The 16,200-nt window shown below is 41.7% G+C and overlaps 1 protein-coding gene across 2 annotated transcripts in view; it reads left to right on the top strand.

The window, feature by feature from the left end:
* Positions 1-15,875, top strand: part of LOC115579180 (TGF-beta receptor type-2) — a 35,968-nt gene extending 20,093 nt beyond the window's left edge. For both annotated transcript variants that reach the window (XM_030412719.1, XM_030412718.1), the window contains exons 4-7: positions 3,966-4,741; positions 5,572-5,713; positions 13,596-13,720; positions 15,334-15,875. In XM_030412719.1, coding sequence (XP_030268579.1) covers positions 3,966-4,741; positions 5,572-5,713; positions 13,596-13,720; positions 15,334-15,513 — 1,223 coding nt within the window. In that variant the 3' untranslated portion in view covers positions 15,514-15,875. The remainder of the gene's footprint in view (positions 1-3,965; positions 4,742-5,571; positions 5,714-13,595; positions 13,721-15,333) is intronic.
* The last annotated feature ends 325 nt before the right edge of the window (positions 15,876-16,200 follow it).

The following is a 16,200-nucleotide window of genomic DNA, read 5'->3' as shown; positions in this document are numbered from 1 at the left end:
AGCATCTGCACAGTGCAAACCACGTAATGGAAATACATTCTCTTACTCTCGAGAATGTCTGTAGCTTCTCAGAGACTAACATGAGAAAGTGTTGTAATGATGGAGGCCCGGCAAAATTGAGAACAACAGGGCAACAATAACAGGGAATTTAGGGGAAACTACCTCTTGCTTTATTAGTCAGACTGTTCCTTTGTAGAAAGCACTTTCCTGATTGAGCTTTCACTTAGCGTCTTTATTTTTTCCCCATAACTGAAAGATCCATTTATGACACTTCAGAAACATCTCAAGGCCATTACTGAAGTTAGAGGAAATACTGAGTTGTTTGTCACATACCAGCTTGAATACCTCAGCCTCACCATGGCAACAGAAAACCCTCTTTCCGCCCAATTGTGCCGTGGATGGCTAATGGTGTTTTTAATCATGCTTTCAGAAATACAACCACAGAACAAAAAAAGGTTGTGATACTACACTAATAAGTCATAATAACGAGAAGAAGAAAAAAAGGAATTATTTTTATTTTAACTTTTCAGAACCAACGGACAAGTGAAATGCTCAACATGGTGTAAAACAGGAAATGAAAAGAAGCTCTGTTGCATTGCTGTATTAGTTTCAGTGAGTCCTTCATGCCCATGTTTGTCCTTTGACATCGTATAGGTCCTCATGATTCATGACTTTGATTCATTTAAAAAACATTCATAACCTCACATCCATTCTGTTTACCTTGGCACATAAGGGGAAAAAACATTTCCATAAACAAAATAGGTATTCAGTAGGGAAATCACTTTCCCTTCAGATTCAAATAAGATTTCCAGTTTTCCCAGAATTTTTCAAACTTTTCAGTGGTATGTATCAGAGAGAAGTTGTATCAAATCCATAAAGACATTTCCTGAACCATTTCTTTTCATGAAGGGATTATTAGAGACTATTTACTTTACTAGTTATCAACCAACGTGGTTCATGTGCTGGTTTGGAGCCAGTGCCTACTCTGGAACCAGTCATGTGCATTTAGACAGCCAAAGAACTGGCTCCCAGTCAGGAAAACTCACTTTGCTGGTCTAGAACAAACAACCACTTATGTCAGGAGCTGGGGGCATAGTTATCACAACCAAGGACCAGCTAAAACTGCTTATGACCCCCATTTCTGAAAGCCAAAACTAGTGTAGCATGTTCTGAATTATCCGTGCAATAATAAATAAAAGATTTTCACCAAAAGCGCCAAATTGAAGCAACGGCCCAAGGACCAGACATGTTTGGATGCCTATGTAGGCATTCAAAGCCAGGAGCGACACTTGCAAAGAGTCCATGTCGTCTGCCATAGAGACATATACTGTGACTGAATGACGTGACTCTACGGTGGCTCTCATGCACATGGAACAGCAAACCATTTCTTAAAAGGTTCACAGGTGGAACCAACCAACTCCAAACTGGCACTAGCACAAGCCCAGAACCAGCACACGATTTGCTTTGGTCATGGAGGTTTAGATATCTTCTGGTTAATGCTTAAAAATAGACGACTTTTCAACTTTCCCCCCCACAAGTATTTCTGTGTGTGGCAGACTGAATAGTGTAGTGAACACAAGGCTTGTAGGGAGCCAATCTGTACGTGCTTGGGTTTTTTTTTTTACAGCCACTCAGAATTTACTTCGGAATGATTAAGTTAAAGCAAAAAAGCTGTTTAGTTAAACAACAAAAACAATTCAATGTACTACAAATAACGGGTTTAAACATTGACCCAGTCTGAGGTTAATTTAGCATCAAAGCAGACCGGGGTTAATTTTACACAGTACCAATGGGGTGTTTTGAAACCAATGTTGGTATTATTTTTATATTATAGTTGGGTCACTGGATCAAAACAAACCCATCTGCTGGGTGGTTTTCACCCACAAGTGTGGGCACAACACCCAAAATCCCCTGAAATTTAACATTAAGACACACTATAATTCACAATTTTTGCCACTCACCAAACCATTTTACTCCTAAACCTTCAGTATTTCATATTTTAAATGGGGGGTTTGGGCCAAAGCTGAGCGAGCCAGGGCGGCACAGTGACAGGTTTGTTGTGAGAAATAGCTTCTCAGTCTATGAAAATAAAAACAAACTGGTTGGGGCCATGTTGAGGATTTCAGACATGTGGTTTCCTGTTTAGAAAAAAATTGGAGGGAACACAGAAGGCTTGACGGGGCAGTTATCCGTCCTCCTCCCTTTTTTCAACCCAACTCTGCTCCTCACATCCACACTTGCCTCCAAATTGAGTTTCCTATCAGCAAATTGTGGACATTTTGAGCATATTTCTGCTTTTGAAACTCAAAGAAATTGCAACTAGATGTAAAAGTAGGGACCTGTTGAAGATGGTCATTTTATAATGGAAAAAGATGAGGAAATTTTTGTGGCATCTAGACTGTATAAATGATTAAATTTAGAACTCATCAAACCGTGGACCAATTGGGGATCTCTTCTTTATTATATTGTGTCTGGTGATATAGTTTTTATAGGTCTTCTTTTATGACTGCAGCTTCAAAAACCGGTCCATAAACACAGCACAAGTATAAACTTTCACTGTTTGCCAAAACCGTAGCAGCTCCCAGACACACCACGTCCTAAATTATAAGAATCAGACATACACTATAAAGAGACACAATATGTGGTTGACTGGGTCAGGGTTTGGAGCAGATTGCCTTTGTGGCCCAGACGCTAACTTTAGCTTTCTGATGCTTATAGACATTCCACAGGGACGGGTCAGGTTCCTCTGCTGTTCTGAGAATATTACTTTACTCTTGAGACAGATGCTGATCTGCTGAGACGGAATTTTGAATTTATTTTTGTTTTTATTGTGGCGGACAAATTGTTTTATGATTATACCATTAAAAAGCACAAGTGGAAAAACACAGTGTTTAAAAAAGGAATTATGTCGTGGTCGCACAGAGAAGAGGCTAATACCCAGGAGAGTGATGAAATCTACCACTTTTTAGACCGACTCATTGTAGATGTTTTGTTTATGTAATCTGCAGTTCCTTAACATCTGGGCTAACTTCACTTTTACTTTGAAAACTGCTGTTTCCAAGATCAAGAATTCATTTTTTAACCTGCATTACCAGTTTCTGTCCGCTTGGGATTGAAAAACAACAACACTGAAATATTAGCACTCTGCAAAGTTGAAATTGCAAACACGTGGCATGTTTACACAACCAGCAAGACGCAGAGTAGCCATTTATTGGCATACATCTGGAGTCATGTTTCCTATGATCTGATGAATCTTATGCTCAATATTTACTCTACTTTTAGGTCTGTTTGGGCTACATCAGCTCCTGCTGCTTAAAAGATAAGTTCATCCAGAGTTTCACTGCAAGAAAGCATTTTTCCAAACAACTGAAGTAGATGGGGACTTCATTTAAAGTGTACAAAAAACAACCAAAAAAAAACTTAAAATGGCTTCATACAGCTTGTCAGGTACAACTGAAATCTCTAGAAGCCCATTTTAATTAAAAATAAGTTATTTACACCTTTTTTAAAGCCACAATTTTCACTTTAGCTGCTCAGCTAAAAGCGGCGTGCACAACCCCGTCTGAAGCAGGTGCACAAGCTTAAACACCCGTCAAGGGTGTAAAGAGTGTCTTTTCAAATCGATCTTCTTGGGTTAACTTGTCCCTTTAAGCAGCTAATAACTCCACTTGGTTCAGAGCATTTTTGCTGAAAACAACTGCCTGTTGCATTTGGATATAAGATTGTTGGGAGCTGTGGAAGTGACTCAAACCATAAAGTTGTTGTGAAACCTAAAAAACTGTAAGATGCTAAATCTCTTCTTAGAGCTGAGGAGACCTGCAGAGTTGTGTCAGATTGTCTATACAACTGACACCGTCACATTACATACAAATATTAATTACAGTATCACAGCTGTAAACTCAGTTATATAAATGTGTGCATCTTCATCCTCATCATCTTGATCCTCTGACCTTTGCCCCCCCCAGACATGGACTCCCAGGTGGTGGCGGTCATCTTAGTGAGCCTGGTGCCTCTGCTGGTTATGGCCGTCGTCGTCATAACTTCCTTCTACTGTTATCGGGTCTACCGCCAGCGGCAGGCCAGCTCAAGACGTAAGAGGGGGCCTCCGCTGGACTTCAGCGACGCTCACGCCATAATGATAGACGACGAAGGTTCAGACAGTAGCTCCACGCACGCCAACAACCTCAACCACAACACAGAGCTGCTGCCCATTGAGCTGGATGTGCTGGTCGGAAAAGGACGCTTTGCAGAAGTCTACAAAGCCAAGCTGAAGCAGGGCTCCTCAGTCAGCGAGGAGCAGGGCTTTGAGACAGTGGCCATTAAGATCTTCACGTACGAGGAGTACGCCTCTTGGAAGAATGAGAAGGAAATCTTCTCAGATGCAGACTTGAGGCACGAAAATGTGCTCCACTTCCTGACAGCGGAGGAGAGGAAAGTGCAAAGACAGTACTGGTTGATCACAGCCTACCATCCGAGAGGGAACCTCCAAGAGTACTTGATTCACCACATTGTGAGCTGGCATGACCTGTGGATGCTCGGGGGATCGCTATCGCGTGGAGTGGCGCACCTTCACAGCGACCACACCACCTGCGGTCGCTACAAGGTGCCCATCGCGCACAGGGACATTAAGAGCTCCAACATACTCGTGAAAAATGACCTGACCTGCGTCCTGTGTGACTTTGGCCTCGCCCTTCGCCTGGACAACAGTCTGTCTGTGGATGAGCTGGCCAACAGTGGGCAGGTAATGCCTCATAATCCTACATTTTATTTGGTTTTACTTGACTTCTGATCCCCTCAGAGATTCAAAAAAGGAAATTTATATATATATATCTATATAAATAAAAATACTCTCATGCTATAAATTTTGCTGGCACTCCAGACACAGACCATTTCATGCCCGGCCATATATTTCTCCGAAGATATTTATCAGACCCTGAAAAGATCACTGCTATCAATCAAACTTTTCATTTCTGATCCTCATCTCTCAGGGACACCATCTCTTAATATTTGACACCCTCTATTTATTGTCCCCAGATGGCTAATGCTGATAGAAGTGGTGTTGTAAGTGTTCTGAGGTTGTCCTTTTATTACACTCACAAGACAAACAGGCCCGATTGATTCTTAATGGACTCATTACGCTGATGTAATAGGCTTCACCCTTTGCTGCGCAGCACACCTAATGCATTGTAATGCCCCCGACGCGATGGAGGAGGCGCCGGTGAACACAGATTTTCCGAGGTGGTAAATATGTGAACACAAGCGACGTGTTGAGCTCAGAGCTTCCTTTGTTTTATCCAATTATATTACACATCAAACGTTATTAAATTCAGATAACTGTGATGTGAGTTCTGACTACCACACAAAATTACCACCTGTCACTTGATTAACTCCTACTGCCAAGATTGTCTGCTAAACAACTTGCGTTTAGTCGTGAAAAGGTTTTTAAAAAATGTACTTAATTGTGCAGCTCCCCTTAAATGTTGCACCCAGTTTACGCAATATAAAACAATATTATACATCATCTGTGGTGTCAAGGACTTTAATTACATGTTTTTCTCTGTTTTTTCTTAGGTGGGCACAGCCAGGTACATGGCCCCAGAGGTGCTGGAGTCGAGAATCAACTTAGAAAACATTGAGTCCTTCAAACAGGCTGATGTTTACTCCATGGCTCTCGTACTGTGGGAGATCATCTCCAGGTGTGACGCAATTGGAGGTAAGATCAACACACATGAAGATGAAGAGCTGTTTTGGCCTGAGATCACAATCACATGATTTGGTTTTGCAAAGGAGCTGCTGTGATCCCCCAGTGAGAGAATTTACTCAATGCTAGATCAATATTTGAATTTGAAGGCTGATGCAGCAGCTTTTGATGGAAGCTGCTGTCAAAAATGTTTGCTTGTTTTTTAGTTTCATTCCAAAAAATGTCATGTTCATCTAAAAGTCAGACCAAGAGATGTCAGAACTCAGTCAAAACATTTTGCCTTTTTAGGTCAAGCTATTTAACGTAAAGTGAAAAATTAGGCTTGAAATCAATAGTTAATCGGAAAAATTAATAAGTAAAATCTCCCAAAATACTTCAGATTTGACACACTGCTGTCGGCTTGTGCCAAAGTGAATTTATCTGTTCCCAAACTTTACATTACCTTATTGACCCAGCAGATCTGCACTGATATCTGATTGCATTGAATTACGTCTCTGCTCTTAGGTAATATGTTGTAAATATCGAACATTAGCTAGAAGCATGGTGGATGGAGAGTTGTGCCGAAGAAAAATTATCTTTAATACAGTATTGTGATTGATTGGCCAAATTAAGTCGTCAATTAGATCATGGGTTGTGACATTATTTTTTGGCCTGATCACCCACCCCTAGTCTATAACGGATGCCTTCTTTAAACATGATGCCCGGTGCTCCCACTGTACACACAGTAGACATCATTTGTGACCTTTACTGTAGTTTATAATGGAGGTAACCACATTTTCCCTGTTAAATTAGAGATTAGCCTGGGCTTCTGAGTGTAAAGGAAATCAATATAAGCACTGATTGATGAAATTCCCTCTGCGGCCTGTGTAAATATCCCCAGAAATACTGTAAAAGAGAAAAATCGCCTCCCTAGCTCGCTTGACCTCTGAGGAATACACCGTCACATTGACGACTTCACCAATTAGGAGCGCAGTGACCACCTTGGGTCCACTTACTGGATGTGTCACACCGCATGACAGGACTTATGTGTGCGCCGTCCACGACCCATTAATCACTGTGGGAACAAAATCTGAAGCACAATTCATCTTGCGGAAGTCTCAAGGATCAGCCTTCACTTTCCTAATGCGCCGTTACTTGTGTTTGTCATTCTGCAGCAAAAACAAGGCCAGGATATGTGCAAATAACAGAACTGAGTGATTATCTGAAGGCAAACCACAGAGCCGTATTTCATGTCGACGCTCGGGTTGTTTGTTTTCACTTCCTTTTAGTGTCTCTGTGGTGCCGCTTGTTTCTCTGACTGCTCCTGTCTCCATTGTGTCAGACCAGTGATTGAAAGCCGGGTTTGGGCATGAACACCTCTACTTTAGCACTTTCCTGTTTTGCCCCCGTGATCCTCCCAGGGGGCCTCCTTGAAGTGTATCATTCAGTTATGCTGCCCGAGAGTCCTCTCAAGAAAAAAACATGGCTGAGTGACCCACAATCCCCTTTGCTTTTCCTTCCCAACAGCAAGAATATGTGCGCCCCGCGGGTACACCTTTTGAAAAGAAAATAGACTATTTCCTGTTTTGCAAAGAGCGCAGTCCCCGAGACGTGCTGTTCTCAGAGTGGAGCTGCGAGTATGGATGTCTCCTTTTTGGATGAGGATGTTTTGCGGGCTAATGTCTCACGAGAGGAGCGCAGACGGGATACATGTTGGTAGAGACGGACTAAATGAACACAGGCTCCCTGGATGAAGGTTTTTGTGGCCTCGCTTGGTTTCCTCTCGAGGGATTAGAGGGACAACAGCTCGATTCATCCCACTCATCCTCCTCCATCATTCCGTTCATTTCTGCTTCATTCCTTCACTTTGCATTCATTTAGATTTCGACAAACACAGAAACTCTGAACAAGGCAGCAAACGTTATTTTAGAGCCAGTTTAAACACATTTTTCTGACTATTCTTGCACAGAAACTCTGTCATCCTCTCCATCTAAACTTTCAGCTCAGTTCATCTACCCCCTTCTTTCTGTCTGTCTTTTTCCTTCCTACCCTCAGGCAGGTGAGGCAGCAGTTAATTACTCTCCCACTGAACTGTAACTCTGTAGACAGCAATCCAGCTTTACTCTTGCCGGCAGAGACAGACAGGGAGGACAGGCTAGCATAGATTTACTGGGGAGAGGGGAAGCGGAGGGCTTCCCAGGACCAGAATAGAGGCTTTAGATGGAAGCAGCTGGAATAGTTTTCAAGATTTCTCTATATCTCCCACATTCTCTAGACTTGGCAACTCTCCGAGATGGGCAGAAGGGTGAAATCTGTAGTTGATTAAGGCCAAGGAGACGCTCTCAGGCTGAAAGGTGAAAACCTTGTACAAACACAGCCAGCCTCCTACCTGCTTAAACCCTGAGGACGGTGGAAAGAATAAGCTGCATAAATGAGTTGCAGTAATTTGGTTTTGCTTCACTTGTGGCCAAAAAGTCTCCCTCCAGATAGCGTGCTGGCAGAAATCTGGTATTGATTCGGGAATCAGAGCTCCATGTGAGTAAGGCTGATGTGTTTACAGAGTGCACTCAAAGAGTTTCATGCTTTCACGCTGCCAGTCTCTTGTTTTTCCTGAAGTTGCCATGCTGTCCCTGGAGGTCGGTGAGTCACTAATGACACCCTGAGTGCTCACCTCACTAGAGACAAAATATGAAACACGTGTGCTCACACACAGAAATTCAAAGTGACACATCCCAGGGCATCGTTATAATGACAGGGGTGAAGCTCTGGTTTCCTCTTGTCTTTCTTGTCTCTCTTGCCACCTGCCTGTGTGTGTGTCTGTGGGAGACAGATGTCTGATCAGTGCTCTGCGTCTCAGTGGCAGACAGCCACATAGCTCCTCTGTCACAGTTTCCTGAGGCCGAGGTCTGATCTGAGATCTGCCAGGCGAGGAGAACACAGCCGTCTGTCGACAGCCACAGTCAGACAGCCATGAGCCATCGTTTTGCTTTCTTTATCTTCCAAGACTATTAAGACAGAGGAAGAGTTAAAGTGAGAGGGTAACAGAGAGATCAACACACCTCCGAGAGACGGAAAAGCGGGATTCAAGGCTCAGACCTCTTTATCTCTGCCTCTATTCCCTGAAATGTCTCTCCTGTATAATTTAGCCGGTCCAGATTTAGGGCTTGGAAAGACTACGAGGGCGTTCCTCAGGCGGGTGGGGCTACGTAGGGGTATAATGGTGGAGTGGTGTTGAATGTGGAGCTGCAGACGGAGAAATGCCTTCGGTCCCTGGAGGGGAGAGGTTGGGCTAGACTGGAAAGGAGAAGAGGTTAGGGCAGCTGCTATCCAGATGTCAGACCATCAACTCCTCCAGGCCTGAAGGGCACAATGGTACAATGTGTGTGTATTTGTGTGTGGGGTCCACATTTGGGGACACATTTTAGATTTCAAACCACTTGATTATGGATCAGTTGGGGTAAAATGTACCCAATTTGGTTTCCCTGAAATAGTTTTTGGTCTCCTTTTAATGGGGTTAGGTGAAGGTTAGGGCACGTATAGGCTATAGTTAATGATGGGGTAAACCTCTGGGGTAATTTAGTGACATGTGTCCAGAATTAAGCTCTGCTAACGTGTCATGCACATGCATACATCTGTACTAAATGACTTTAACAACCTGTGAGGAACACAAACAAATGTCGCAGCCACCGCAGCCTAACAAGAACCAGCGGAGGCAACTGGGAGTGGATTAGTCAAAGTTTTTGTGCCTGATTCAGACAGATTTGGGGAAATAGACAGTGTTATTGTGATCACATGACTCATTTATTTCCCAGTAAATGTCGAAACTTTGTGCAGATCTGTTGTTCTGAATCATTTATGTGTGTAGGTGACATGGCTTGTGTTCTGTTTCTTCAGTATTCATGCTTGTTGTGCACAATTAGACAAAAATGTTATCTTGGAAGTGGAGCATAATAATGATATCAAACAAAATATGAAATGCAGCTATGGATGATACTTGCAATTCAGATTGTGGATAGAGGGTGCACCTTGTCTAGCTCAGTAACTTACAGTGCTATATTGACTTATTGATTTGCCACAAAGGGGAGCCAGCAGCTTTCCAGTCATTCCAAAATCCTGAACCTGTCACCATGGCTAAAGGCTCACCTTGCCTATTGTATCCAAATAAAGTTAAAATGGATGTGTGGAAATACTGGGGATTCCAGGTAGATGTTTATTATTTATGCAGTGTGACTTTACCTTATTAAAGATGCATGCTCTATCTGTGATGCAATACAAATGTTTGTTTCTTAAAAAAGTATAAGGTTAAAGGAGACATATTACGCTCATTTTCAGGTTAATCATTTTATTTTACTTTAATGCTCAAAGAAAACATCCGTTTCACGTACTGTCCAGTGCAGCAGTAATGTATTCCCCCTCTGTCTGAAATAGCTCCTGTCTCTTTTAAAGTCCCCCCTTCTGAAAAACCCAGTCTCTGATTGGTCAGCTCACACACACCTGAGCCAGCACCGCTGACGGCAACAAAGCCACTGTGCTAAATCAATTTTTACTTTCTAGCTGTTGATGGGGATGTGTTGTCAGAATTTCACCAAATGTCAGAATTTCACCAAATTAAAGGCGGGACTACTGATGAGGTATTTCAGGAGCAGTATTTTTCTTAGGAGCTTCTATTGTTGCGGATGTTGACCTTTTTGAACTTTCAAGATCTTTTACATGAACAAGAACAAGAATCGTGACATGAAATTTTAACCTCGTCCCACGCCTAGTGATGGTATATTTTGGCCAGTTCACCCACCTGCACAAATGTGTGCTCCTAATCAAAACAAGTAAAAAGGTTAATGAATGACAGGGCTATATCTAGTTGGGATGATTGAAGAGCAACACTTGGAGAGTCCCTGAAAGAGGCCATTACTGACTGTAACATGACTGTCATGACAGTACATCACAAAGCTCCTGAAGGGTGATAGAGATTGAGAAGTGTCCTCACTCTGTAGCTAAGTTTAACTGGCTGCAGACTCCCAAACTTGCCCAACAACTGGCTTGAAAAATAGATATTAAGGATGAAATATGTGCTAGCATTGCAAAACTCCCATCACTTCTTGTCAGCTGTCATAGGAGCAGCATAAAGTTCCTCATTGTTACCCTGCTGAACTTGCTCGCAGGAATCTTGTCAATATGAAGTCAGTGTGTGACTTTTGCAAACCGCAGCATTCCTGCTCCCCCACTGTGTTGTGTTTTCAATAGCTTTTACTAGTTCCAGTTTAATTTAAGGTTTGCCTGGAAAAAACGTCTTTCCTTTTTAGGGCAGGATTGGCCAATCTTTCCATCCTGCAATACAGTCTGTTGTTTACACTGCAAAGTGCTCAGCAGTATGATTCATACATTGTTTGAACACATAAACATGTTTGCCTAACAGTTTATGTAGTGGATTTGCAGTTGTTCTATCCCTTGGACCTGTCAAAACAAAAAGAGATCCGTCACCTTTTCTCTTAAATGTTGTTTGGGTGGGGCAGTGTTAAAACTAAAGTACCAAAGCAGAGGGACTCTACTTGCCAAAGGAAAAAACTGAAAGTTTCTGCCTTTGGAAAGAGTCATTGGTTTGCTGTAGTCTTACTCCCAGAAGCCTTCAATTCCTGTCTGCAGGCTTCAAAACTTCCTGTGAGCTTCCTTTTAACAAGTTTTGAAAGAGTGAAATTTGTAACCGTGATTTATTTCATCCTACAAACTGGTAAATTATTGATTGGAGTAAACTGCATGAAAATTACACAAACAGCTGTAGACTTTCTGTCATTTTTATATACTGTATAAACAGCAGCGGATTGATAATGTTTTTTTTATAATAGAATTTGCAGTAATATTATTCCAGTTACTATGTCCAGTTGCACATTACCACTAGAAAATAAGTTGTGTTTATAGATGATTCACAACCTGGTCAGAGCTGTTCAAGCTAGCTCAAAGCTGCTAATAATCATATAAATGTTTTAACTTTTGTCAAGGCCCAGGTGAAAATAAGAAATGATACATAATAAAAGGTAAAAACAAGCAATAAAAACAACCATAAGGATAAAAATCAAACATTACACATAGGTGTTAATAAAATGAAAAAAAAATATGATAATAATAATGATAAACAGTAAAATATCTACATTAAATAAAGACGAAAAATAATAAAGGGTTATGATAAAACAATAAATAGTATATTACAATAAATAAGTATAAACATTAAAACTATCTAACTATAAGACGAGTGAATCGTTCTTTTGCAGTTATTTTGTGAACGTAACGTACAAGTAGTGTAACTCATTACTCTGCATAAACACGATTACTGTAAAGTAACATGTTACTTTCAAATGAAGCAGTTTGGAAGTAATCCAACACTGATGGTAATCACCTGCATGATGTGGCTGTTCACCTGCAGAGACATGTTGGCCTCGTGACGGGCCGGGTGACTGCAGAGCTCACCGACTCCTGCTGGTCCTGCTTTGTTCCAGTCGCGTAAACACTGTGGGACAGATTTACGGACAGGAAAGAGCAGGACAAGTCGGCACTGTGCCTTTCATTCAATTTATTTTTGCAGTCTTGTGTGTATTTGGAACCAAATATACAGTATAATAGCAACAGCTTATTACGCAGGCAGTAAGGAGGTGGATTGTTTGTGTGAGTCCAGCTTTGGGTTTGTATCAGAGCTGCACGCTTAGGAGAAATAATAACTGCAGAAACAACTGAAACAGATTTGACAACAAAAGAATGTAAATATAGTACCCAAATAAAGACAAATACCTCTACGCTATGGTGGACTTATAACAAGCAGCCTCTTGTAGCGAGAGTGTCCTCGTCTGACACATCACAGTATTTGTTTTTCATTAAGATCCTCATTTTAAGTCGTTTAGTCATCGTTCCTACTGTAATTGGTACGACTCCGGCTTCTTGAGTAAACACAGTCACTTGACATCATTGTGCAACAACCCAGACTGTGAAATGAGCCGAACATACAGAGCTGTCGAGTGCAGGCTTGTAGTTAAAGCTGAAAATTGCAATAACAATGCAGCGTAAACACATCTGTCTTTCTGTAGACTTATAACAGGTGGATGAGAGGGATCATTCTGTTCAATAACAGTCAACAATGACAGTTGATTTAAAGTTTTTGAAGCAGCCTAGCAGAGGAAAATTGTGTCTGTTTTCTGTGTCTGTCTTATTTCTCTTCTCCTGGTCATCTTTTTAATCATTGAAAATCCACTCGAGCTAATTATTTACTTCAGCATTCCTCGCACAGTCATGTGCTTCTTAATCCCGATGGATTTCACTGAAACTCGACGCTTCAAAGCACACCGGAATGTGATTTGTTGTCTTCATCCGAGGATGCATGAATTCCTGCAAGATAAAGTATCTGTGGAAACTCTTGACCCACAGTTTCCACGCTATATCCTGCACGCCGACGCTTTGAAATCCTCTCCCTAAGTAAACTCAACTGGTAAAATGCCTTTGACAGGCATCCTGGACTCGCTCGTGTAAGAGAGCTGACACAAAGCCGGAGCTGCGTTGGTGAGATGCTTTAAGCTCCTTGGCGCTGAGGGTTAAAATGTGATAATAATAAGTGTTTCTCGTCGGCAAATCTCCCCGCCGGCCCCTCTATCAGCAGCACAGGGTTCTTTAGCTGCTTGTGCTGCTTCGGTGCTATTTAAAGTTTGCAACCTGCAGTTTTAATTTAGAGCGCACAGTGAATCCTTTGAGAGGTGTTGTTGATGTGAGCGCTGTGGGGCACTGCCATCTGATCTCTCCTATCTGTTCAACAGAGCTTTCAGTAGACGCAAATTCAAACCGCATTTCATGTACAAAACAACAAAAAGCTCCAAAAGTTTAAAGAGGTCACGGCCTAATTTTTTCTGTACTTTTCTGTATTCTCGTTGTTGTTGTTCAGAGGTGAAAGAGTACGAGCCACCTTTCGGGAACCTGAGAGAAAATCCGTGCGTGGAGAGCATGAAGGACAGCGTTCTCCGAGACAGAGGAAGACCTGAGATCCCCAACAGCTGGATCAACCACACAGTAAGAGGCAACACACATACATGCTGCCTGCTGCTGTGTGAAAAAACCTTGCAGCTGCTGATGTTCTAACTTCACGATTTTTTTAGTGATGTTTAAAAACCAAACTAAAAACAAGTTTAAAGATATGCACACATTAATGCGCTGATGTTTTTATAAATTAACTCTAGGTTGTTTATAGATTCTCAGATTTGTAATATCGTATTTTTGATTTATTTCCTCCAGCGTCTTTTCTGTCCTGTCCCTGTTGCAACTTTACCATAAATCAATTACTTTGACTTTGAAACGCACAGAAAGCAATCAATAAAGAAGACGAACTGAGCAGCCAGGGAAGCATATCATAAATAAAATACAGAAATTAGATAAAATACACAAATAAAAACCCTTCATTAATAAAATACATCAAAAAAACACTATCAAATATTAAGTGGATAAATAAAACTCCATCATTCATGCTGTACTAATGCATTTTGCTGTTTTTCTAGTTGTGTCTCCACTGATGTTGATTAATGTACACTATCCTTTTTAAAATTAAACAAATTGAAAAGTATCTGTTAACCTACAAAATGCACCACAAAAGTTTTCCACCAAACACTTTCAGGAGTTCTAGAAAGAAAAGAACTGGGAACCAAAATGACCACAGCGATGTTTGAGATGCAGTTTATAGGTCAGAGTCGCAGATGCAGAGTCATCCTGTTGTTCTTTTGTTCAGCACTTAGTATTGTTGCCCCTTCTTGCCACACTGAAACAATCAGCAATTAAAAGTTTGTCTGCCTCCTACTCCTTCTCATCGTCTATAAATACCTTCAGCTCGTTCAAACATTTGACACCTCTGTTTCATAACTACTGAAAATCTGAATTTGTTACGTACCGGTAACGAGAAGTGTTGATCCCTTGACCTAATGTCAAAACTAGAGTCCTCCAGTACATCGATGTCCTTAAATTAAAGCTGTTAATGCCATCTGCATTAACTGTTTAAAACATACACGTCGAAGCATTAATGTCATCATGAACGGTTTCTGTGGACTGCAGAACAATTCTAATGGGCATCCAGTGAAATGAAGAGATAAATGGCTGTCATTGCATCTGTAAATTAAGATACAGTAGGTATCTTGACAGATTTAGTAGAAGTACCTTGTGGAGGCTCTGACCTCTAATGGCCTCCCTTTTTATTTTTTGATTGATTGGGTCCCTGTTTTGTTTGTCTTAAACTCACAAGCATGCTGATGACTTGATACACAGTTGTTCAAAAGTGACGTTCAGATAAAAGCAAAATCAAGCGCTGTCTGTAGCCTGCTGATAATCCCAACATCGTTATCAGTAGTAGTAGTAGTACTAGTAGTGGTGGTGGTGGTTGTCGTCACCATTCCCCCCAAAGTTTGAACAAAGATTAAACATTATAACCATGAATGCAGGATTTTTCGTAGACATTTGTATTAGACTGCTTGTGTCCACTCCTAGAAAACACAACCGTACACAGGCTCAGACAGACATATAACCACACATGAACCTTTATGGATTCATCTTGAGGTGATGATGTACTGCCACAGTCAGTCTTGCACCCCAAGTCAGCACTATTGATTGATCATGTCTGTGCTCCCCCGTCCCCCCTGCAGGGCATCCAGCTGGTGTGCGGCTCCATAGACGAGTGCTGGGACCACGATCCAGAGGCCCGTCTGACAGCCCAGTGTGTTGCCGAGCGCTTCGCCGACATGGAGTACCTGGACAAGCTGTCAGAGCGCTCCGACTCAGAGGAAAAGATCCCTGAAGAAATCATTGTGGTGGATGAGAAGTAGAGCTGATCTGAAACACTGCCCCCAGCTAGGGCAGCTGAGGAATTACAGCCAAGCAGCTGAAGAAAATTCCAGTGGATGGATTGTTTGCTGTTGGATCATCAGAAATGCGTGATGGAGGAGCAAACCGGGGAAAGATGAAACAGGACTGTTACCAGAGATGGACTTAAGATCAGAATCAAGATAAACAAACAGCAGTGACCGACTTGATTTGTTTTCTTCTACATGCTTCAAGGACTGGGTCAAGTCGCAAACAAACAGGGAAATTGCATTGTAAAGCTTTTTAAACACTATTTGCACTTTACCAATAATCTATGCACACCAAATGATATATATTCAGTGCCTTTTTATTTTTTCTGACAGTCGAGAGGTAATGTATTTGGAAAAGGGAACAATGTAAAAAATTAAGACAGTTAATAACACTAATATCCCCCTTAAATTGACATTTAGCAGACACTGCTACACTTGTCCAAAGCGTCTTACAGTAATTCATACATTCATACACTGATGGTGGTGGCTGCCATGAAAGGTGCCGACCAGCACATCAGGAGCAGTTTGGGGTTCAGCATCTTGCCCAAGGACACTTCGACATGCAGACCAAGGGAATTGAACCAACAACCTTCCGATAACAAGACGCTGGCTCTGAGCCACAGCCGCCTAAATGCATACTTAAATGTTTTCCTTGGTGTC

The sequence above is a fragment of the Sparus aurata genome, chromosome 3 (genome assembly GCF_900880675.1).
Source record: "Sparus aurata chromosome 3, fSpaAur1.1, whole genome shotgun sequence".
Lineage (NCBI taxonomy): Eukaryota > Metazoa > Chordata > Actinopteri > Spariformes > Sparidae > Sparus > Sparus aurata.
The sequence above is the reverse complement of the archived record's forward strand: the minus strand, read 5'-3'. Positions and strand labels throughout refer to the sequence as shown.